The following is a 25,315-nucleotide window of genomic DNA, read 5'->3' as shown; positions in this document are numbered from 1 at the left end:
AACGGGCAAAGGATTTGAATAGACATTTCTCCAAAGAAGAATGGCCAATAAGCACATGAAAAGATGCTCAACATCATTAGCCATTAGGGAAATGCAAATCAAAACCACATGAGGGGGCCGGCCCCATGGCTTGGCTTAGCGGTTAAGTTTGAGTGCTCCACTGCTGGCGGCCCGGGTTCAGATCCCGGGCGCGCACCGATGCACCGCTTCTCCGGCCATGCTGAGGCCGTGTCCCACATACACCAACTAGAAGGATGTGCAGCTATGACATACAACTATCTACTGGGGCTTTGGGGGGAAAAAATAAATAAATAAAATCTTTAAAAAAAAAAAAAACCACATGAGGTACCACTTCCCATTCCCTAGGATAGCTAAAATCAATATAACAATAATAAGTGTTGACAAGAATGTGGAGAGATTAGAACCCTCATCCATTGCTAGTGGGATTGTAAAATGGTATAGCCACTTTGGAAAACAGTTCGAGAGTTTCTCAAAATGTTAAACATCAAGTTACCAGATGATTCAGAAATTTTACTCCTTGATATATACCCAAAAGAACTGAAAATATACGTCCACACAAAAAACTTATACACAAATATTCACAGAAGCATTATTCATAATAGCCAAAAAAGTGTAAACAACCCAAATGTCCATCAACAGATGAATGAAGAAACAAAATATGGTGTATCCATACAATAGAATATCAGTCATAAAAAAGAATACTAATACATGCTACAACATGGATGAACCTTGAAAACATTATGCTAAGTGAAAGAAGCCAGACACAAAAAGCCACATATTGTATGACTCCATTTAGATGAAATGTCTAGCACAGGCAAATCCACAGTGACCAAAAATAGATTAGTGGTTGCCAAAGGCTGGGGGAAGGGAGGAATGGGGAATAACTGCTAATGGGTACAGGGTTTCTTTATAGAGTGATGAAATGTTCTGCAATTAGATAGTGGTGATGGTTGCACAACTCTGTGAAACCACTTTATTAAAGGGTGAATTTTATGTTATGTAAGTTACATATCAGTAAAAAGTAGCCCATAAGAAATCAAAGTGTTTGGTAAATGTGTACCCAACTTAAAAACCTATTGTCATGTTTTATAAAAATTAAATTTTCATTAAAAATACAAATTTTGCTGTTTGACAAATTTTTCTACTTCGTGAAAGAATTATATTAGCAAACACAGTATGTTTGACTCATGCTTAAGAGAAATGGTCCTACATAACATAAAAACCTTACCTACATAAATTTTTTGTATATTCTCACATTAAAAAAACATACACAATAAAGACAGTCTGACAGCTGGAGCTATCAGCAGGGCTGTCTGCTTCTCTGGGACAAACAAAATGGATAAACTGACCCTGAGAAGGAGATTAGCATGCCAAGGGTTTGGGGAAGGGCACTTGGGATCAACATCATGCGAAGGAGAGGAAGAACGCCGGACTGGGATGAAGTCCTAAGGTTGGCTCCAGGGGATCCCACAGGAACCTCTAAAGCTGGGTAGCCCTTCAGCATTGTCCTGAGTTGGGGCAAGGGGGCTGGGCCTTTTATATCTCCATCTTGATTAGACTCTGGATGCAGGATGCCCTGGGGAAGGCAAATGGCTCTCTTCAGTCAACTAACCCCTAAAGGAACTGACAGCTAGGGCTTCCTGCTGGTGGTACTCCCACTGGCTGTGGAATTAGTTCTTCATTCCTGAAGGGAAACCTAGGTGGTGCATCACTGCCTCCACTACCTATATTAAAATGCTTAGGAAGAAAATTAGCAGTTACCAAGCACCTACTATGTGCAAACCATTTTCATAGACATGATCCCATTTAATCTCATAACCAGAGGTAATTCGACCCCACATGATTAGTGATGGGAGTGGGAGGAGGGGCCATCTCTGACTTTAAAACTCTCTTCCACATCACATTTGCCAAGTGATTCTTTGAAAATTGGAAATTTCAGAAGTATTTATTGATTCCTATCTTAAAACTGACATCTTCTAAACATCTACTATGTGCCAAACACTGGGGAATTACAGAAAAAAGACAAAAGGTCTGCCACATACAAACACACACACAAATATACATATACACGTGTAAATATTTGTGTGTAAATATGCAAATATATAATATATGTAAATATACATACATGTATACATCCATAGTTGTTCAAGCCAAAATCTTGGAGTCCTTGAAACTGATTCTCTTACCTGCTATGTATAACCATCACCAAGTCCTGTTGTTTTAAGCTCCAAAAAATATCCTGAATCTTCCCACTTCCAGCTTTCTCCATCCCATCATCTTCATCATCTTCTACAAGGGCTTCTTTAGCAACTTCCTAATGGTCACTCCACATCCTGTCTTGGCTCCAATCCATTCTTCACATAGTCTTCAGAGTGATTTTTCCCAAAATGCACAACTATTCACACTACTGTGCTGCTTAGAATCTTTCAATGGCTGTCTTTGGCTTTTAGGATAAAGTCTAAATCCTTTAAAAGGTATACATACAGTCATTGAACAACTATCTATTGAGTTGTCTACTCTGCTTCAGGCACTGTTGTAAACACTGGGGATACAGCAATGAAGAAAAAAGACAAAACTGCTCTTGTGAAGATTATAATTATACTCTAATGGGGACAAGGAGAGATGGAAATAAACATAATAAGAGAATGATATGTTATGTTATAAGAAGATAAGCACTACAGAGAACAACAAAGCAGGGTAAATGGAAGAGGAATCCCAGTGTCTGTGTGGGGAGAGGGGGAGTTGCAAGTTTGTAGAGAGTGGTCAGGGTAGGTCTCATTGAGAAGGTGACATTTGGGGCCGGCCCCATGGCTTAGCGGTTAAGTGCACGCGCTCCGCTGCTGGCGGCCCGGGGTTGGGATCCCGGGCGCACGCCGATGCACTGCTTCTCCGGCCATGCTGAGGCCGTGTCCCACATACAGCAACTAGAAGGATGTGCAGCTATGACATACAACTATCTACTGGGGCTTTGGGGGGAAAAAATAAATAAATAAAATTATTAAAAAAAAAATAAATTAAATAAAATAAATTTAAAAAAAAAGAGAGAAGGTGACATTTGAACAAAGAAGTCACAAAGAATTAAAGGAGGTGAGGGAGTGAGCTCTGTGGGTATTTGGAAAAGCCTTCCAGGCAGAGGGAACAGGCAGTGCAAATGTCCCAAGGCAGGAGTATATCTGTCATGTTCAGGGACTAGTAGTAAGGAGGCCAGTGTAGCTGGAGCAAAGGGGATGGGGAGGGGCGGGGGGAGTGGAGGATGGAAGATATTAGAATCAGTGAGGATAGGTAATTTTTTCAAGGAGTTTTGCTGTAAAGAAGAGCATAAAAACGGAGTGGTAGCTGGAGGAGGAACTGGAATCAGAGAAGGTTTTTGTTTTGTTTTTAAGATGGGAGAAATAATATCTTGATGCTGATGGGAACGTTCAGTAGAGGGGAGAATTACTAGGCAATGTCCTCGAGTAGGCAAGAGGGAATTATTAAGAGGTCTAGTGTATAAAGCTGGCCTTAGACAGGAGCACAGACTATAGCAGGATTTCTCACTCTCTGCACTTTTGATATTTCAGGTGAGATAGCGCTTTGTTGTGGGGGGCCTGTCCTGTGCATCGTAAGATGCTTAGCAGCATCCCTGTCCTCTACCACCACCCCATTTGTAACAACCAAAAATGTCTCCAGAAATTGCCAAATGTCTCCTGAGATGCAAAATTGCACCCATTTGAGAACCACTGATCTATAGTAACAGGAGGCAAGGTAAAGTACTATCGGACAATGATGAGATAACCACACAATATATGAAATGAAAAGGCTGAATTTATTGCTCACTAGAGACAGTGAGAGCCATGTTGGTCAGGCACAGGCTTTGAGCAAATCAGACTGCTAATCCTACATTGGATTTTGAGAAAGGGGAAGTTCAGAGATTGGTGAACTTTCAGAGGTCCACGTGTGTTGACATCATCTGCAGAAGTGATAACTTGTGTGAGACTATTGTCGATTGGTTGGCACTCAGAGGTGTGTTTATTGAAGTAAGTCTCTTTGTGACTGGCTGATTTTCAGAATCAAGGGGTTGTCATTGATTGGGCTTGCAAAAGCATGTTCACTGGGGTGAGTTATCATTGATCCACTGAACTTAAAACTGGCTCTGATTTCTGGCTGTTAACCAGGGGAATGCGGGAACTTAAAAAATTCTCAGTACTCTATATGCTAGTGGGTAGATGTGATGGTGGCAATTTGTGGAAGTTCTTTTCTGGTTGCTTTAATTTTTTAAGTGAAATGAGAAACAAGGTCACCAGCAGACAGGGACTATGCATAGGTGGAGGTGCTGAAGGTTTGAGGAGAGAGATATAAAATAGTCATCTATGAAAGTGGGAGAGGAAATGGACTAGGGAAATGTAGTATGATCACTGGGCATAAGGGCCCACTTGAGGTCAAGAATATAGAGAAAGGGGGTGGCCCCATGGCATAGTGGTTAAGTTCAGCACGTTCCACTTCAGGGGCTGGGCCCAGGCCCCAGGCACAGACCTACACCACTCATCAGCAGCCATGTTGTGGCAGCAACCCACATACAAAATAGAGGAAGACTGGCAAGAGAGGTTAGCTCAGGGCTAATCTTCCTCAACAGGGGGAAAAAAAAGAATATAGAGACAAATCAGCATGTCGGTGAATTTTTCTTCAACCATACTCAGCCGATTGAGTGGGTATAGAAGCAGAGTGGAGGAGAGGTGAACTCAACTGTGATTGAGGTTTTGCCAAATGAATACTATTAAAAGCAAGACAGGTTCAAGGAAACTGAGAGGATATTCAAGAGAATGTATTATTTTTCGCTTACTTATTTTGCTTTTTATTATGACATTGTCAAACACACTCAGCAGTAGAAAGAATATAATGAACCCCTATGAGTCTATCACCCAAATCCAACAATTAAAAAGACTTTGCAATCTTCTTTCATCTATTCCTCCACACATTTTCTTTTCCTCCAGAATTTTAAAGCAAATCCCAGACATCATACTAGTTCACCCATAAATACCTCAAGATGTATCTCTTTTAAGTAAGGAATTTTAAAAACCATAATCATAATGCCATTATTACATATAACAAAACTAACAATAATTCTTTAATATTAACTAATTCTCAGTCCATATTCAAATTTTGCAAAGGAATGATGATAATGATTGGCAAGGAATTTAAGCCCGCTAAAGAGAGAAGAAATAAGCAAGGCGGTGGAGTTAGGGACAATGGAAAGGTGGTTAGATCGATAGGTTGAAGGTCCTGGTGGGTGAGAACGTTACTGGAATTAGGAGCCCACAGGGAGCGAGCTGGAAGGGTCGGGGGGAGTCCCAGTTTCATCTTTGCCCATTGCTCAGACACAACAGTTTTTCTTTTCAGTTGATTTTATGAGACAAACTGCTTCCAATCTGGGATGTTTGTGCAGACCTCTTTCCCACAGTCTCACCCATTTTAGCTCTAGCACTTGACAGTCTCCGGAGAATCTGCAGACTAAATCGGGTCCTCCTTTTATACCCTTGGTACTTCTTCTTTGGAGCACTTACAATCATAATTTTAAACCTATAGGAAAACGTATTTGTTTGATGTCTAACCACACCAAGAACCACGTCTTCTTCGTTCACTGCTGTCACTGCCAGCGCCTAGAACAGCGACAGTGGGGCACACAACAGATACTTGTTGGACAAAGGAAGGAGGGAGGGTTCAGTAACGTCAAAAGCCACAGACTTCTCAACTCACCCGTAACGCAGTTTCTAAAACGGATTCTAAATTATTTACTCTCAAGTGACGGTCGCCATTTCCTCACTTGTAAAAAGATGTAACTTAGGAGGGCCATATGAATTAATTACTTTAAGACTAAATTGGGCCCCTCATCTCCGCTGAATTTGGAGAGACAGCTCTAAAAACCTCTTTTCAGCCCAAATATGCTCGTGCATAAAGGAAACGATTAATTTAGGTTTAATCCTAAACACCGGAACCCTCCCATGGTGGTTTACCTCGTTCTAAAATGAGGGTTTACCTCGTTCTAAGCTGGGCAAGAAAGGATGAGCCCCGCGGTCAGACTCTGCGGGTCGCGCGGACAAACGCACCGGAGGCCTCCTCCAGAGGGGGATCTCAACCGCCCAGAACGGAAGTTCTGAGCCTACAAACTCGCTGGGAAGCAACTGGGCAACGGACCAAGATGGCGGCGCCCAGTGAAGAGCCTGCGTTTGCCGCCGGGGTTGAAAAGAACTGGGGTCCAGTTGTTCGCTCCCCAGAAGGGACTCCCCAAAAAATCCGGCAGCTGATAGATGAGGGGATTGCCCCGGAGGAGGGAGGCGCCGAAGCGTGAGTTCGCGAGTCCAGCCTGGGTCCGGCGTCCCCGCAGATTGGAGAGAGTTTGGGGGAAGCACAGGCCTGCGGGGAATCCCTTGGGTCGGCGACTGCGGGCGGTGGGGTTAGCTTCGTTCTGGGATCTGAAAGAGACTGGAGTTACCACGCTTAGTTGGCTTTAATCAGCTCTTCGGGAAGTACTGGATTCTGCACCGCGGGCGGAATTTTGCCATAAGACGGGTTTTGGAGGGAAGGAAAAAAAGAGAACTGCGCACCTGACTTCTCGTAGTTGGGTTTCTTAACCTTTTTTGAGCCGTAGACGCCTTTGGTAGCCTGGTAAAGCTTATGAACCCTGGTCAGAATAATATTTTTACGTGCATAAAGTAAATTACGTAGGATTTTAAAGGAAACTAATTACGTTGAAATAGAATTATCAAGATAGTAAAAGAAAAAAAGTGATGCAGTAACGTGCTTCATTATTAAAGAGTTAAGTAACATGTAGTAATAGGTCTGTTATCTACCATGATTTTGAAGTAGTGATGAGCCTAAATGGTATTTCAAAACATGTGCAGCAACCATAATGTGGTGACAGAATATATGTGATTTCCGTTGGTGACATTCACAGATACTGCAGACGCTACTATTTTTTTTTATTACCTTCATTCTTAATTGAAGAAAATGCTAAATTTCTGTTAGAGGTTAGTAAAGTAAATGTCATTTTTTTCCCATTCAAGTTTATAGATTCTCTGAATTTTTTCCAAAGAACCACACCTCCCTGAGACTCTCTGTGACTCAATTTATTTCTGTTGAGTTATAATAGTTGGTGTAATCCTATTTTTATTAAAATGACTTTTGTCTTCATCAATTCCTCCCTCCACGCCTCCCCAGGCACTGTTGAAATGTCTGTCACTGAAAATAAGAGAATTGTTTTGCTGGTTTTTTTCTCCCTGAATTTTTTTCATGAAATCACCTAAAGATCTTTACTTTGATTTGAATTTTCAAATTATTCTTTGGGAGGAGTGGATATCAAGGGTTGATCCATGTGGAAATATCAAAATGGTTTTTTTCTTCTATTAAAAGAGTTAAATTTCTAAGGTGGTTCAAATTGAGTCTTTGTGTTTACTAAAGTTATGCAAAATACTGTTGGAGAGCAGTGAGCGGGCTGAGAGAACAGTTTGCCAGCATAGGATTAGTATAGCACTGTGGAGGTAGAAATTGCTTGAAACTTGGGTATGGCCAAACTATAAAGAGATTTGAATACCAAACTGAAGAATTTGGATTCTATTTAGTAAATGTTGTGAAACCATTGAAAATGTTAATCAGAGGAATAATATGACTGACATGATTTTTGGAAAGGTTAATATCCAGTGTGGTGTGATTGGTGATATGATGTGCAGAGAAGCTAGATACAAAGTTTAGGCAAAGTGATGCCATGAAAGGATTACCAACAGTTCTGCCACTTTTTTTTAGGAAGGACACAACTGCTACATTCCAGTCAGCTAATGGATCACCCCAAGCAGAACAACCTCCATTGGAATCTACAAGCAAAGAAGCCTTCTTTAGCAGAGTGGAAACATTTTCTATATCCTTTTAAAATTCATGTGAGTTGCACTTTCTACCTGCTCCAGAAATGGTTATTTCTCCAGGAATAACACCACTTACTCTGATGTATGAATGTAAGAATTAAACTCGGTAAGAAATTTTATAGGAAAATTTTGCATCATAAAATATTATCCCTCACAGGGGCATTTGAGATGACCTAACCTTTTCTTTTTACAAAAGAAAAACTAAGAGCTTGAGAGGAGAAGGAATAATAACTAACTTTAATAGTAAATAACTTCATATATAGTGTTTTTTCACATATATTAACACATTTGATCTTCACCTTAAGCCTATGAAAATAGGTATTATTATAGTCATTTTACATAAGAGGAAACAATTTCAGGTAGGTTATGTGACTTGCCCAAGGTCAACCTGCTAGCAAGTGGCAGAGCCAGGATTATACCATAAGGCTCTTGGCACCCAAACCTAATGTTTTTTGAGACTATACTATGCTTCTGTCTCTTTCTAGATTTTCCTCTGTATGTTAGTTATCTTTTGTTGCATAACAAGTTATCTTAAAACTTAGTGGCTTAAAAACACCAAATACTTATTATCTCACAGTTTGTGTGGATCAGGAATCCAGGCACGGCTTAGCTAAGTCCTCTGGCTCAGGGTCTCTCACAGACTGCAGTCAAGGTGTCAGCTGGGGCTGCAGTGTCTCAGGGCTCAACTAGGGAAGGATCCACTTTCAAGCTCACTCACGTGGTTGTTGGCAGGATTCATTTCCTCGTGGCTATTGGATTGAAGGCTTCAGTTCTGTACTGGCTATTGGCTGGAGACTTCCCTATGTTTCTTGCTACATGGGCCTCTCCATAGGGACAGTTCACAACATGGCAGCTGGCTTCCATCAGAGTGAGCAAGTGAGAGAGAGCAAGACAGAAGCTAGACTCTTTTTGTATCCTCATCTTGGAAGTGACATTCCATCACTTTTGCCATTTTCTCCTCACTGGAGTGCTTTTTTTTTTTTTCCCCCCCCCCCCCCAAAGCCCCAGTAGATAGTTGTATGTCATAGCTGCACATCCTTCTAGTTGCTGTATGTGGGACTCGGCCTCAGGATGGATGGAGAAGTGGTGCCTCGATGCGCACCCGGGATCCGAACCCGGGCCACCAGCATTGCAGCACGTGCACTTAACCACCAAGCCACAGGGCCGGCCCAAACTGGAGTGCTTTTTTAAAGAATTTAAAACAATTATAGACTTATAGGAAGGTTGCACAGGTTATAAAGAACTTCCTTTCTTGGCTACTTGCAAGTAAGTTGCCAAAGTGATGTCTCATTGCCCCAAAATATTTCCTACGAACGAGGACTTTCTCCTACATAACCACAATGCAACCATCAAAGTCAGGAAATTCATATAATAAATTACTACCATCTAGCCTTCAGACCCCAATCATTTTATCAGTTGTCCTAATAATGTGCTTTATAGCAAAAGGATCCAGTTGAGAATCCTCAGTTTTTCCTTGAATTTCATGATCTTGATACTTCTGAAGATTACAGGCCAGTTATTTTGTAGAGTTTACCTCAATTCACATTTGTCTGATTATTTCCTTATGGTTAGATTCAGGTAATGCAGGAGTATCACAGAAGTGATCCTGTGTTCCCATTGCGTCCTGTCAGGTGGCACATGATTTATCCCTTGACTGGTGTTGATCACTTTGACCACTTGATTAAGGGAGCGGCTGTGAGTCTTTTCCATTGTAAAGTTAACTTTCCTCCTTTGTAATTAAAAATTGTTTTGTGGGGAGGTGCTTTGAAACTATGTAAATATCCCATTCCTCATCAAACTTTATGTAATTTCTTTATTTGTAGCAGCATGGGCTCATGATTTCCTTTTTTATTCAATGGGTTATAATCCGTTACTATCATCATATATTTTGATATTCCAATTGTCACTGATTTGGTGAGTGGGAGCCCCATGTAGACGCTCTTTACACCCCACCTGGCTCCAACACTGCAAGGCGGGCCACCCCCCTGTGTGGACTACCCCTTTACCCGACTTGGGTTCTGACATACTCCCCCTTTACCCGACTTGCGTTCTGACACACTGAGCTGCCTCCTCCCACCCTCCTGGCTGTCCTCTTCCTGGCTCACTGCCTGATGGCTTTAGGACTAGATGTTCAGGAAGGGGAGGATATTTTAACCATCCTCTACTGCTGTCCCTTGGGCTAATTCCTGATTTTGATACAGTATTTAGAACCATTTCCTTTTGTTCTCATTGGATATAAATTGATCGCCACTTTGGATATGATAATCATTTATTTAACTTAACCAACTTAAGTGATTCTATTACTTTTATTCTAGATAATCCCATCTCCTTTAATATTTATATCTAAATTCTTTTTTCTAGCCTTCAATCCTTTGCTGACATTGGAATGTTTTCAAACTCCCATATCGTATATAAAAATATAGAACTTTCCTGCATCTTCTTTCATGTTTTATCTGTTTTTTTTTTCTGTGCTCTATAATATAAGAGCTCTTTAGGTAAAATATAAAAAACTGAGTGTTGACCATTAATGATCAGTAAATGTTTTAGGACATTTTCCCAAGCATGTACTTATAGATGCTATTGATGCTCTCAGCCTATTTAAAACACATAGACTACACACACATTACTACATAACAGTCAAACTTTGGGCTGGGGGATTAATGAAGAATATTATTAATTTCACTGACAGTTCTTTGGAAGGTAAAAGTGGATGTGGTGCATAGGAGAGCATTGGTGAGTGGCGGAAAATATTTCTCTTTCTTTGACTTTAACCATCCCTTCCTTCTTAGGCGTATCCTAGTGCTTTCACTCATTTTTTTAAATCCCTAGTATTTCATATTAAGTGAAAGCGAAAGTCTTCTACATTGTACCCCACAACCAATAATAAACATTTTAACGTATAAAATACATACGGCTGCCTAGAGAAAAGGTTCATAACTTTTTCCCCTCTGCTTATTACTAAAATGATCTTCGTCATTCTGTGAGGTATGTGCCTGTGCTTTAAAAATAGCTTTTTAAACTTTTCTTATTGCTTTTCCCTTTAATTTAATATGTTTATTCCTATATATATAAAGCAGAGTTAAAGTTTTAATTTCTGACTTGTTCATTTTAATATACCAGCAATGTTGTTTTTCTTAACATGAGTACTCTTTGAAATGGGCAGGTAAGCCCCCCGAGCTGTCTCCACTTGTCTGTGCAAAATATGGCTGGATCACAGTTGAATGTGATATGCTCAAGTGCTCCAGCTGTCAGGCTTTTCTCTGTGCCAGTTTACAACCAGCTTTTGATTTTGACAGATGTAAGTATAAAGTACAAATTGCGTTTTTATCCATATTGAAAGATATACTCTACTAGTTTTTCTGAAAAGACCAGTAACTTGTATTTGATCAAAGAATATGTACTGCTATATATAACAAGGTGGATTGGTGATTGTCTTCACCCTAATTATTAGCTTCAATCATTACTTTTTTAAGACATAAGGTACTTTAGAGTGAACCTGACTTCATGTATTCTGGGAAACTAACAGCAGTATGTTTACTTCAGGGTTCCAAAATTTATACTTGGGCAAAGAGTTAAAGGATTTCTGTGAAGGTTCACACTTTGGAATGCCTGCCTTATAAAATACATGATACTCCCTTTGTTATTGATCTTAGGATCTGGATTTAGAACTTTTTTTGTAGAAAATATGATACAGTTGCTAATATTTTCAAATATTTTTAAATTCTCTTAGTTATTTTTAGTTGTATCTGTACTCATAAAGGCTCTTGGCCATTGGATTTTGAATCTATGTAGTGTTTTTTAAGGCGTTGCTACCTCTGTGGGTTTCAGATAAGGAACGATGTGCTGAGTTGAAGAAAGCCTTGTGTACTGCCCATGAGAAGTTCTGTTTCTGGCCAGACAGCCCCTCTCCAGGTACTTATGTCTGAGATTTCTCATTTACCATATCTTCTTGGTCATTGCATTGCTAATATTGTCTATTTCTTTGCGGAAATCTAATCTTTGAAGTTGTTTTTCTTCTTTTCTACTTGTACCTTTCCAGAAAAACTTACATTCATTGGCTTATTATGTTATTGCTTAACTTTCTTAAGTGCATTTGACATGCCAAAGGCTTAACCATGCATACATTATCCCATGTAATCCTCACAGGGGCCCTGGGAGGTAGACATTATCAATCCAATTTTTCTAGGCAGGGAAACTGAGAATCAGAAGTCTTAAAACCAACTATGAGGAGCCATAACTATAGGTTTATCTGGTTTCAAACCCTCTGCTTTTCCCACTATATCAGGCAGCCCCGTATTCTACCCAGACTTCCTTTGGTGCACTGACGGCACTAGTGGTGGCAGTTAAACAGGGTTTGGTTGCTAAAGAAGACTCACAGAACCCCAAGTGAGAGTGATTACAAGTCTACAGTTTATTACGGTAAAATGACACAATATAACAACAGCATTGAAGTAAGGATATCACAGCCAAAGACTGCCGCACGGCAAGGGGTCTAGATGGGCCAGGTGCAAGCGCCTATTGTCCTCCCTGTATAAGGGCCGTGGCAGGACGCGCTGTCTTGAATCAGGAACCACTGATGTGTGCACAAAATGCTTCAGAACAAGGGAGCCCAAAATGCAGTCTGAAGTGGGATTTTTTATATTTTGCTGGTCACATAGGCATATGCCTACAGAGTAACCAGCCTCAACAGCAGAGCCCTCTAGTGGGCTCACCAAAACCAGGTGTAAAACTCTTTGGACCCATGGTTACAAAGCAGCACTAATAATCCATGTATTTTTGCTTGACCAGAGATCAGTGCCATGCAGATATATTTTTTATTTCAGTAGGACAGCTCAGGCTAATTTCAGGGTCACTGATGCCCAGAAATATTCCATGAATGACTACTAAGAGGAAAAAATAGATTGACCATAGAGTGCCATCTACTGATAAATGAGGAGGTGATAGAAAAGGGATTATTAAGAAATAAAATTTTTAAAGTGAAAATGACTGTATGATAAGGATTTTCTGCTGTTGGCCTAGCTGTTTCACTGTATAGTACAATAAAACTCAGTCTTACGAGGATTTGAATCTCTCTCTGTCCAGTGTGCTCAGTCTGTTTTTAGGGTCTGCACAGTGCTCTGTTCGTGGTTCCCAACTGTCGTTACTATACACTCTACTTTCTTGATCCCATTCATAGCTTCAGCTACCACTTACTTGCAGACGTCTACCTTCTATCTAGACCTTTCTTTTGAGCTTGACTCATGTTTTCAACTACCTTCTAAACATCTCCACTTAATATCTTCCAGGTACCTAGAATTCAACGTATACAAAACTGAATTGTTCATCTTCTACTTAAAACTAGCTTCTCTTCTTATATTTTCTCCGTCTTGGTAAATGGTGCTGACCTCCCCCTCCAGCTGTCCTAGCCAAAACCCTGGAAATCACTTAGATGCCCTTCCATATCATCACGATTCTACCTCCTAAACAGGTCTCAAATATACCTTCCAATTATACCATCCCTTGGTTTGATTCTTTAACATTCAAGAGACTTTTGTTTGGAGAAAGGAACACCCACAACTATTTATACTTTAATGCCTAGCTTTATTGAGCATATCTAATAAAATTGTGCAGGTAGTTTTTTTCTAACATTTACCAATAATTACACATTAAATTAAATTCCCGTAAACATTTTACATTATAATTGCTAATTTACTAGGACTGATTATTTTGAGCATATCAAATATGTTAAATTAGAGAAAATATACACAGACCTTAATTATAAAACACATATTTAAACTTATGTTAAAACATTGTCATGATGGGCTTAATTTCTTCTCTGTTTGTTCTTTTACTTTCATAGGTTTTTACTGGTACTTTCTTAGGGTTGTAAAAATCAGACCAAACCCTAAATTAGAAGATGATCAGAAAGGTGTTAGGATCTGGTTTCTTCTCCCAACTTTTGTCAAACTGGAGCCACTGGTCATCAAAACGTGTTTTCTTTTTATCATTAAACCTCACTTGATTTTTTGAAGTCCACACCTTTTTCATTGATTTTAGCTTTTCATAACTTGACTTTTTTCTAGTAAAATGATGCATCTTTTTAAATTAATGACATGTGTTTTGACATATTTGGTTACTTGCAACAACTTGAAATAATCTGATAAACTCTTAGGGAATATTTTGTTGCCCCTGAATATAGAAAGTATCCCTTTATTTTTAACTTTTTAAGTAATTTCTAAAATTTTGGAATGTTTCAAGTATAGGAAAAATGTAGATAATAAGAAACATCTCTGAATCTACCACCCAACCCCACCTAACCCTAACATTTTGCCATCCTTGCTTCAGAACCACCCCACCCTGCCTTCTTTCTGTTAATCAGGAAGAATTACAGATACAGCTGTAACCCTCCCCGATCTCATTTCCTGCTTCCCTATCCTGCAGTAACTACTATTCTGAATTTGATGTTTATGATTTGTTTACATGATTTCTATTTCTTCAACATTTACATGTATCTATAAGGAATATATATAGCACTATTTACTTATTTTAAAATTTTCTATAAATGTTATCATTATATATTCTATAACTTGCCTTTGGAGGGGTGGGGGGTGGTCAACTTTTTTTAAATTCATGCTGTCACATGTAGCATGTTTGAAGCTTCATAATTAGTAGGGCCATCTAAAATTTTAGTCTCCTAGGAGATAAGAGATAGTGTGTACCTAGTTAAGTCTTCTTTTGGGAAAGCTGGCTTATTCATTTTAGAACCCACTGTCAGACCCTCTTTCTATGTGATTGTTAGGTATAACTATAACTTGAACACCTTTTTTGCATAGTTATTTGTCATCACAGGTGCTAATCAAGCCTTCCTATTCTTGGTGCAAGTTCCTACTTATTCTAATTCTATTTAGCATATTCACTCTTCCCTTCTCTGCTTGCATAGATTTTAAGCTTTTAGATGTATAGATTAATGTTTTTCATCAAATTCGGGAGGTTTTCAGCCAGTATTTCTTCAGATATTCTTTCTGCCTCTTTCCCTCTCTTTCTTCCGAGATTCCCATTATGCAGATGTTGGTGTGCGTGATGGTGTCCCACAGGTCTCTGTTCATTTTTCTTCATTCAGCAGTGATGCTCCTTTTCTCCTTGCTTATGCCACTGGTATCTTACAGGGATTATTACTTTAAATCACTTCAGTTTCTGCTAAGCTTATTTCTTTGCATCCAGACTGACCCCTTAGTCTCTACTCTAAACTAATGCATGTTATCTATAATATCACTTCCTCCTTTAAAAAAATCTCTCAGTAGTTTCTTATCACTTACATTAATAAAATCATGGTCTGGCCACTGTCTACGCTTTAACCTTATCTCCTGCACAGGCATACTTGGGTTCCAGCCCTGTGAAACTATTTAGAATTCCCCAAATGTGCCATCCTTTAGGCCTTTACTTTTACACACTGTTCTTGGTCTTTCAGATTCAGCTTAGACCTGACTGCTTCTGAGAAAGCTTTCCTGAGACTCTGCTATTTAAACATAATCACAGAAGTATCATCACATCCTCATTAAAAAAATTAGTAATTTCTTAATATCATCAAATATCAATTTTACATTTCCCCTATTGTTCTATACATGTTTTTTATTTTTTACAATTTCTACCAATATAATCTTCCAGTTTACTTTTTTCACAGATCGATTTGGGATGTTGCCATTGAATGAGCCTGCTGTTCTTGTTAGTGAATTCCTAGATCGTTTTCAAAGCCTTTGTCACTTGGACTTCCAGCTTCCTTCCCTGAGGCCAGAGGACTTGAAAACTATGGTGAGTTTTCTTGGCTAACCTACAGTGGCGTTCGGTTGTCACCAGCATTTGTGCATGAAGCATTTCTTTTAACGACGAGACCGTGCAGATTGTTATGAAGAGAACTACTTGTTTGTCTCTCAACTGACCTTTTTCGATCTCCACCAGAAGGGCAATATTGAGGGTTTAAGTAGATGGATTCCATTTAAACTTTTAGATATGATTTTTTAAATGACATGAATTTTTTTTTTTTTTAAGATTTTTTATTTATTTATTTTTCCCCCAAAGCCCCAGCAGATAGTTGTCTGTCATAGCTGCACATCCTTCTAGTTGCCGTATGTGGGACGCGGCCCCAGCATGGCCAGAGGAGCGGTGCGTCGGTGCGCACCCGGGATCCGAACCCGGGCCGCCGGCAGCACAGCGCGCGCACTCAACCGCCAAGCCACGGGGCCGGCCCTAAATGACATGAATTTAATTTTATCTTGATTTGTTACTTAAACTGTTTAACGGAAGACACTGAAATGTGACTTCATATGGTTTATTGCATACGATTTTCCAAAGAAAATGCTGGAGGAAAAGTTAGAAACTCCCTTCTCCCCTGTGATTAGAAATTTCGAAATGCTCTGGTTCATCTGTTCTTTGAGTGTTTACTGTCCCATTTCATCACCTTGTGGTTACTCTGTGAAGACAAACTTTACTGGAGGAAATAGAAGCTATTATTTTCCTTCTTCAAGTTGAGAGGCTGTCATGGATTTTAGCACCAAACTGTGAACCTCTGATGCCTGTTATAAATGTCCCATTGTCCCTGGGCAAAGGCAATTTTTTTTTTCACCCTGTCATCGTTCTTTACTATTCTTAGAACAAAAGTAAAGACTGTGGCAAGTTCTGTTGTTCCGTCAAAAAATGAATTCAGTGTCCGGCCAACATATAAACAGTAATCTGTTTTCATTATTTGGGTTTAAAATTTGCAGGTTTCAGAGAAAACTTGCAATTGGTAAATTGAAAACAAGTTAGTACTAACAAAAAGTGGTAGTTCCAGGAAAACTGCTCCCTTTCTCAATCAGCAGATCGAGGGGAATTCAGAAAGCTCCTATGTGGTACCTTAGCCCTGTCCTAGAAGAATGTCTTCTCTAATGAAGAGAGTTGTCTTCAAATTTGTTATTTCTTTCATGATTTTTGCCTTGTACCATCTATGTACCTCATTATCTATAACTTCTTTTCACGGTGGTTGAAACTTTAAGTTTTTTATCTTGGTTCCCTGTAGTGCTTGACAGAAGACAAGATCAGTCTTCTCCTACACCTGCTTGAAGATGAACTTGATCACCGAACTGATGAGAGAAAAACTGCGACCAAATTAGGTTCAGACATCCAAGTCCATGTCACTGCCTGTATTCTCTCTCTTTGTGGCTGGGCAAGTAGGTTAGTCAGCGAATGTGCCTGGGGGCGTGAACTGTGACGACACTATACACCCATATACATCAGTCACTAATAGTATTTGGAGATCACCTGGTTTTTCCTGTGAGAAAAACAGAGACAAAGAAAAACTGAGGGGAGAGTGGAGGGGGGACTGTAAGAATTGGTAACAAAACCAGAATTAGAACTCAGGAATTCTTGAACACCCTTTAAGTTTATTTTTTTTACGTCACTTTCCAGCTGGGAATTTGTGTTCCTATAAACAGTGAAGCTCCTTCTATTTTTAGAAAGGAAGAAAATCAGTTTAATTGATGAAAACTACCAAAGGAAACACCAGCTGGAGTCCTCTAGGCCTCATGTTGGTGTTTCCATTCCAGCTGCTCAGTTTGGCATAGACTCCCTCTGAGATAGAAGACTTGTCAGAACTGATTTTGATTTACTTTAAATATGCTTTCTTTGGTAGATTAAGGAATATTTTTCATTTACAAGGAAAAAGTTTTAAGAGGGACAGGAGAAATTTATAAAACATAGCTTTAAAATAGTCTTGCCATAGAGAACACACCAAGACCCCTAGATCTTTCTGTAGGAAATATGTGTGAGATAATGAATTTGGGGTTCTGAGATCAGAGGACAGGGGCTCTGAGAGGTTGTGCTTCCCAGGCCACTGGATTGTTCCAGAGATTTGTTTGATGAGATAAAGCATACTCACAAATCATTACACTTAGTCCCTTGGAAATGTTACCCTTTGAGAAAACTCACTTTCTTTTCTATTTCTGCCTAGTTCTTCCTTGGAACCCATGCAGCTCTCCCTGATAACATGTTCACAGTGTATGAGGAAAGTGGGGCTCTGGGGCTTCCAGCAGATTGAGTCATCCATGACCGACCTGGATGTATCCTTTGGCCTGAGCAGCTCCCCCATCCCAGGCCCTGAGGGGCGGCCAGAGCGCCTCCCTCTGGTGCCTGAGTCTCCTCGGAGGATAATGACTCGGAGCCAGGATGCCACGTTTTCCCCAGGCTCGGAGCAGGTATAAACTTAATTGGCTTCTTTAGGGCGGACTTTTTAAAAACAATGTCCTTGCCAAAAGTGTTGGTGGAAAAGTTGGAAATTAACTTAGGTGAGTAGGCTTCATTTCTAACCACCTTGATCAGACTACCACATAGTAGTTTTATTCACCAGTTGCAATGGAAAAGCTAAAATCATTATTTTGCGTAGAAATCTAATATTCTTGGAAGAGTTTAGTTATGTAAATAGTTCAGAAACTAAATTCTTACAGTTTAAACTATAAAATACTAGCTTTCATATGCTTCTAGAAGTATTTCTCCTGACCATAGTCATTAATATGATTCGTATACTTCTCTTATCTCCCATTTCCTTCAGGCTGAAAGGAGCCCAGGTCCCATTGTCTCCCGAACTCGGAGCTGGGACTCTTCCAGTCCTGTTGACCGTCCTGAGCCAGAGGCCGCTAGCCCCACCACGAGAACTCGCCCGGTGACCCGAAGCATGGGAACAGGAGACACCACCGGCCTGGAAGTGCCATCTAGTCCTCTCCGGAGAGCCAAACGAGCTCGCCTCTGCTCTTCCAGCAGCTCGGTGAGTCCACCTGCACATGTTGAAGTCACTGAGCACAGACAGTATGCCCAGCCCTCACCATGCAGCACAGAGAACCAGGCATGAGCCTGCCCCGGGTCCTGTGGCTATAAGTAGACATGTGAATAAGTTTAAAGATGGGACAATTGGGTGACTAAAGGGGAAAAAATTTAAAGATTTTGTCATTTGTTTCTTTGGGATGGATTCTGGAGAGGTAATAAATATGTCAGGCAGATGGGCAGCAATGAGATAAGGGGACAGACCTCATAAGATACGGTTTGTTTAACATGAAGGGAGTTAAAAAGTGAGAGGGAAATACATAGGCAAAGTTTAAAGGAGAACGTAAAACTAGAAACGACAGCATTGTGAGATTCTAGACTTGACAACTAATAGCAGTGCCTCCCTGAATTTACATGGCGTCCACCCTTCGTTGTCACTATTTCTCTTCCTCCTCCCTCAGGACACATCTTCCAGAAGCTTCTTTGATCCTACCTCTCAGCATAGAGACTGGTGCCCTTGGGTGAATATCACACTTGGCAAGGAAACCAGGGAGAATGGTGAAACCGAGGTAGATGCCAGCACCCCAGCAGAGCCAGGCTGGAAGGCAGTGCTGAACATCCTCCTGGCCCAGAAACAGTCTAACCAGCCAGCTGAAACAGACTCCATGGTGAGTAAGCCATTGCCCTGATGGTGTGTAGCACTTGCTGTTTACAGGAGGAGGAGCAGAGGCCGGTCCTATAATTAGCACCCTGCCTGCCCTCAGCTATCCTAAGTCAGGTTAGACTCAGTCTGGTTTCATCTTAGAGAACAGGCATGGAACTGGTTCTGTCTTTCTGCAGTTTAGCATATGGCACTCCACCAAATTCTGATAGACTCTTTATCTTCTCAACTAAAATAACTCAAAGTAGAAAAGGAGTACAGAAACAGAAATAGATGAATAGGCAGTTGCTCTGGCCTCATGTTGCAGAACAGCTGCTTTTTCTGTCAGGTGCTGTCACTTGCATTTGGAGCCTGGACATTAACCTAGCTGTCTCGAGCACTGTGCTCTGACACCAAAATTACGATTTCATTCCTCACGGTGGGCACATTACTTTGCTCTGTTCCATGGCCCCAGACTTGTACACTGAACCTCAGCTAGTCATTGCAGTAATGACTGCTGCTAGTTACGAATGTGGGCAAATGCAAATCCATCATGACAGCTGAGAAAACAAGTCAAGTGTTTGCTCTGTGTGAAGGATGGAAGTGATCAGGTGGGTATTAAGGAATCATGAAAACTGGGTTCTCTTTTCTTTGCTGGCTTATTCCCTAATTTGGCTTGTAGCCTGCCTGATATAAATATAATTCCTGATTTCTGTCGCCTCCAAGGACAAAGTAAAATGATACTTGCCAGCAGATGTTTACAAGAAGCATACCCAGATTCATGGTTTTGGAGGGTCACAGGATTCCACTGGAGAGAACTATAGTGATGCTAAAAGCCCAAGAATGCACATTCGAACCCTTAGTAAATATGCAGATGAAGGTTTTCCAAGTTTATTGCAGGAAAAAATCTGCATTTTTCCAATTTAAAGACTTGAAAATATATAAAGCTATCTGAAGACAGATGTTTGACCCGCCACTCAAACTGGAGAGATTAGATCTGTCTTTTCACATAAGTTCTGTCTGCCTAGCTCATGAAATAGTGTACTGGCAGTTTTTATTGACTCCCTTCTGTCACTGTCATAGTAACAAGAAACCCCACAGGGCTTTTTTTTGTAGTGGGAAAAGTTGGCCTCATAATTGGCCCTGGGTTCCAGGACTTTTAAGATCCTTTTTGGCAGCATATCTTTTAACCTTCCCACAGCTGTTATGACTGGGAAGTACAAAGCTTAATGAGGCTGTGGTAAAGGATCTTGATGTTAGAAAAAATTTTATACTATTTTTCAGCTTAAGTTTCTTTCAACTTTGTCACTATATTGACTAAATTCCTCTCAGTCACTAGTAAGAGCTCAAACTTTTCCCTCCTGGGACTTTGTTTTATTAAGACAGTTACCCACAAAGAGGATAAGAAAACAGTGAAAATGTCATCTTATGTCAGAAACTGGGGGTAACTTTATGGATTATCTTGCCAGATATTGTTTGTGCTCTCACTGAGACTCTGCTCTTTATTGTGACTCTCTTGCAGAGAGAACCAAGTGTTCTGATCACTGAGAACTTTTATCTTCTAGTGAATTGTTGTGTCTCCCTGTAACACCATTTCTCAGAATCTCAGATCACTTCATAGGCACGATCAAGTGGCAGTGAGATTCTTCCTATTATTAGCTCTGCTGGCTAAAACATGAAGCTGAGAAGGACAAGGTCGTAGTTTAAATTCTTAAGGGTCATTTAACTTTGTTTTATTCCTTGGCCTTGGATTCACATAAACATGAATCCTTGTTCACAAGAAATAATGAACTAGGGCCAATTCATCATCACACACGAGAACCAGTGCAAAATATGTGCTGCACTAATGGTGGGTCAGAAGTGTCCCTCACATACAAAGATTAGGACAGACACAGATACTTGGAGGGAGGACATGAGCTGTATTTTAGAGGCTCAGAGTGTGTTAGCAATAGTCTAACAGTAGAACGCAAGCTTCTTGATTTTCAGTCTGGCTTTTAGTGTATATTATGAATAGCACAATATAAAATTAACTTATTTTACTCAATCCTAGATGTATCTAGGTCATTGTCGGAGAAATTTACAGACCAAGGCTTAAAGCTATTACTCATCCTTTGTCTCTATAAAAGAATTTAATCTCTAATAATGAGCTTTTCTACCTACAGAGTCTCTCTGAGAAATCAAGGAAGGTATTCCGAATATTCCGGCAGTGGGAATCTTTATGCTCGTCCTGAAGATATTCCAGCCCTTCCTGGAGAGAAGTGGATTCAGTAACTCTGAAAAATAAAGGCTGAATTCCCTTTTGATCCGCTAATGCTAAGTTTTTCTCCGTTCTGGTTTAATCATCAGAAGTCCCTGCACCTGCAAAGGCAATGAGTGTTACTGGCTGCATCTGACTGAGGGGAAACCCGTTTCCACACGGGGGTATGGACAGGGTGAGGTACAGCAAACCTGGTTCTGTTAAAGGAGTGTGGAGTTATGAAACTAGATGGAGGACCAAGGACTTGAGCACTTTTGGTATCTTTAGTGCGGGGCAGTTTTGAGGGCTCTTATATCCCAGGAATATGGCAGTATGTGTTAATAAAATATTTGTTAAGATTCTTATTGCCAGAGAACTGTTTTCCTCCTTGTCTTCTGGGCTGATATAAAGGAAGCGGAGACTGAGAAAACTTCAGTGGAGCAGTAAACAAAGTCAAAATTTTGATTTTCAGATTGGCTGCAAAGCCTAAAATTTATTTGTGATTCTAGTCAAAGAGGTATTCCTAAACCAGAGACAAAACCATGTTCATTTTGTCACCAGGAGATCTCCTGATGTGTTCTAGTGAACAGTAAACTGATAATTTTCTCTCTTCACTTTGATGATAATGGAATAAGTGACTATAACAAGGAGCAGAAGACCCTTCAGAAGAGACCCCTCTCCCTGTGCCTTCTAATATACAGCTGCCCTGAGCCAGGCTCCCCGTTGCTCTTTCACTGCCAGTGGGGAGCATCAGTCTCCGTGGTGGTAAAGATTGACCCTGACCTGCCCCATCTAAATAAGACTGATACCCACTGATAAAGTGACCATGAAAGCTAGAAAGTAGTTATTCTCTGAAATGTCATATTTTCTTTTAGTAACTGTGGTTGGTTTGTTGTATAACTCACTTCTTTTATATTGAAATATTTGAAAGAAAATAATAGACATCATAGTATTCTGCCCACGCTAAACTTCAGTTGATATCTCTAAAAAATAGAACATTTTTCTACATACTACACCCAACAAAAATTAATTATCCGATAATATCACCTAATACCCGGTCGATATTCAAATGTCTAATTGTTCCAAAAACATTCTTTACATTTGATTTGTCCAAACCAGGATCCCATTCAAGATCGTGGGTTGCATAAATCTCTTTAGTCTAAAAGGCAGTCCCTTTTTTTCATGCCTGTCAGATTTTAAATTTGTTGTTTTTTACTCCTGTTTTTGTGTGTGTGTGTGTTTTTTTTGGTGAGGAAGATTGGCCCTGAGCTAATATCTGTTGCCAATCTCCCTCTTTTTGCTTGAGGAAGATTGTCCGTGAGCTAACATCTGTACCAGTCTTCCTCTGTCTTGTATGTGGGACACTGCCACAGCATGGCTTGATGAGCAGTGTATAGGTCCGTGCCCAGGATCTGAACCCGAGAACCCTGGGCCACCAAAGCAGAGTGCGCAAACCCCACCACTGCACCACAAGGCCAGCCCCCCAATCCTGATTTTTAAAAGGGTAAACTGTTGTTGATATGTCTCCTAAATTAAGCCTCTATCAGTGGATGAAGCCAGTAGAGGCTGCTTCCAGATTATTTTTCTAGGGGTGCTCTTTTGCCTTTGTCAGTGGTAGATGACTATTCATTGCCGGTCTCCATGGTCCCCTTAGAGGCTGACTAATGGCAGCTCTCTAATGTTTTCAGAAATGAGACTTCTGGCCCAGAGTGGGAAGCCATTTGCTAACTGGTGACTAAGTGAGTTGGAAGTCTTGCCCTCTAGAAGCTCATAGCTTCTAGGTCACAATTTCTTAAGGCGTGGTGTAGAAGCATTAACACAAGGTATTCAAATGGACTACAAGCCTAAATTTCCAGTTACAATAGGGTGGATATATTTTCTTAAGTCTTTCCACTACTATTTTTAATCTGTACCTCTCTCCACAAAAGTATTCACATTTCTTTAAAATAGACAAAGCTCCACAAGTCTTTTAGTTTATTATTATGTTTTTTAAACTATAAATGGAAGCAGATTGGGATAGACTTGGTGTAATTCAAAAAACATTAAGTCTCTTCCATGTGTGAGGCTCTGTGCAAACCCTGATATAATGCAAAGATAAATGACTATCTGGTTTCTACCCTCAAGAAATTTGTAGTCCAGGCTGGAAGACATGTTTATATACAAATGTTGCACAAGACAAAGAATGCTGAATACTCTAGGAGAAGTATAAAAGAGGTTAATTCCCATGTATAGAATTGGAGAGAATTTTGAGGAAGGTGTAGGTTAGAGCTGGATCTTGGACATGAATGGGAGACATAGGCTCTATGAAAACGGACTTTGTCTGTTGATAATCTCAACACATAAAACTGCCTGGTACATAGTAGATGCTTAATAAAAGAAGGACATTTAAGGCTGAAGGAACGTTGTGAGCAGATGAGCAGAATTTCATATGTTCCTGAAAGAGCAGGTGTTGTGCTGTGGCTAGACCTTGCACTGAGGAGTAGAAGAGAGAGGATAAGAGAATAGAAGGTGGGTCAGATTGGAGTCTTGTATGTTATACTGAGGAGTTTGTTTTTTGTTTTTTTTTTTTGTGAGGAAGATCAGCCCTGAGCTAACATCCATGCCAATCCTCCTCTTTTTGCTGAGGAAGACCGGCTCTGAGCTAACATCTATTGCCAGTCCTCCTCCTTTTTTTTTTCCTAAAGCCCCAGTAGATAGTTGTGTGTCATAGTTGCACATCCTTCTAGTTGCTGTATGTGGGACGTGGCCTCAGCATGGCCGGAGAAGCGGTGCATCGGTGCGCGCCTGGGATCCGAACACGGGCCGCCAGTAGCGGAGAGCGTGCACTTAACCGCTAAGCCACGGGGCCAGCCCAGGAGTTTGGTTTTGATTCTGTGGGAAAAGGGAAGCTGTTGAATTTTTGAGCAGGGAAATGACATTTGTGCTTAGGAAGATAAATCTGGTGTCTGTGTATAGTGTGCATTAGGGGAGACAGGAAGGCTCTAAGGGCAGTGTGATGGCAGGGAAAATGGATGATTTGACAGAAATGTCATTGATGATGTCAATATGATCAGTTTGGGCATGAGGAAGAAGGGAGGAATCAAGGATGACCTTGAGGTTTGTGGCCTAACCTGTGAGGATAGAGAACGCCAGTGGGGTGGGAAGACAATAGTTATATTTTTAATATTTTGAGTTCAGTATCTGTCTAGAAATGGTGTTCTAGAGGCTAGGAGAGGAGGATTCAGTGTGTTGAAGTCTGAGGATCATTGTTTCAAATGCTCAGAATCTATAGAGCCACATAGAGTGAAGCTAACAACCTTATCCATCTTCTCACAAGGATCATAATTCCAGCCTGTTTATTGGCACACCTGAGGGCTCCAGGCTACCCACCAGAGTTTCTGGTGAATACACTACTAGGCTGGACTGAGTATAATTTGAAACAGTAATGACTGTTCTCAGATGGGGTGATGGTTAATTTTATGTGTCAACTTAACTGGGCTAAGTGATGCCCAGAGAGCTGGCAAAACATTATTTCTGGAGGTGTCTGTGAGGATTTTTCAGGAAGAGATTAGCATTTGAATCAGTAAACTGAGTAAAGGAGATGTCCTCACCAATGCAAGTGGCCATCATCCAATCCATTGAGGGCCTGAATAGAACACACAGATGAAGGAAGGGCAAATTTGCTCTTTGCTTGAGCTGGGACATCATCTGCTCCTGCCCGTGGACATTGGAGCTCCTGGTTCTTGCACCTTTGGACTCAGACCAGGACTTAACCATCAG

General features: G+C 40.5%; 1 protein-coding gene across 1 annotated transcript; it reads left to right on the top strand.

Annotated features, from left to right (window-relative positions):
• The first annotated feature begins 6,181 nt into the window (after positions 1-6,181).
• On the top strand, positions 6,182-21,921 carry ZC3HC1 (zinc finger C3HC-type containing 1). Its single transcript, XM_004418689.3, has 10 exons — positions 6,182-6,342; positions 7,798-7,909; positions 11,061-11,211; positions 11,742-11,825; positions 15,574-15,701; positions 16,945-17,099; positions 17,875-18,118; positions 18,472-18,684; positions 19,142-19,348; positions 21,483-21,921. The coding sequence occupies exons 1-10, from the start codon at positions 6,197-6,199 to the stop codon at positions 21,549-21,551; spliced, it is 1,509 nt and encodes a 502-aa protein (XP_004418746.2). The 5' UTR covers positions 6,182-6,196; the 3' UTR covers positions 21,552-21,921.
• The last annotated feature ends 3,394 nt before the right edge of the window (positions 21,922-25,315 follow it).

This window comes from Ceratotherium simum, chromosome 1 (assembly GCF_057802395.1).
Source record: "Ceratotherium simum simum isolate JZ-2026a chromosome 1, ASM5780239v1, whole genome shotgun sequence".
Classification (NCBI taxonomy): domain Eukaryota; kingdom Metazoa; phylum Chordata; class Mammalia; order Perissodactyla; family Rhinocerotidae; genus Ceratotherium; species Ceratotherium simum.
The sequence above is the reverse complement of the archived record's forward strand: the minus strand, read 5'-3'. Positions and strand labels throughout refer to the sequence as shown.

Bases quoted from the DNA above. Each gene is read 5' to 3' on its own strand.
- ZC3HC1 (XM_004418689.3), top strand. From the start codon at position 6,197: ATGGCGGCGCCCAGTGAAGAGCCTGCGTTTGCCGCCGGGGTTGAAAAG. The intron at 17,100-17,874 runs GTTAGTCAGCGA...ATTTCTGCCTAG, and splicing joins CTTTGTGGCTGGGCAAGTAG to TTCTTCCTTGGAACCCATGC. The intron at 18,685-19,141 runs GTGAGTCCACCT...CTCCTCCCTCAG, and splicing joins TCTGCTCTTCCAGCAGCTCG to GACACATCTTCCAGAAGCTT.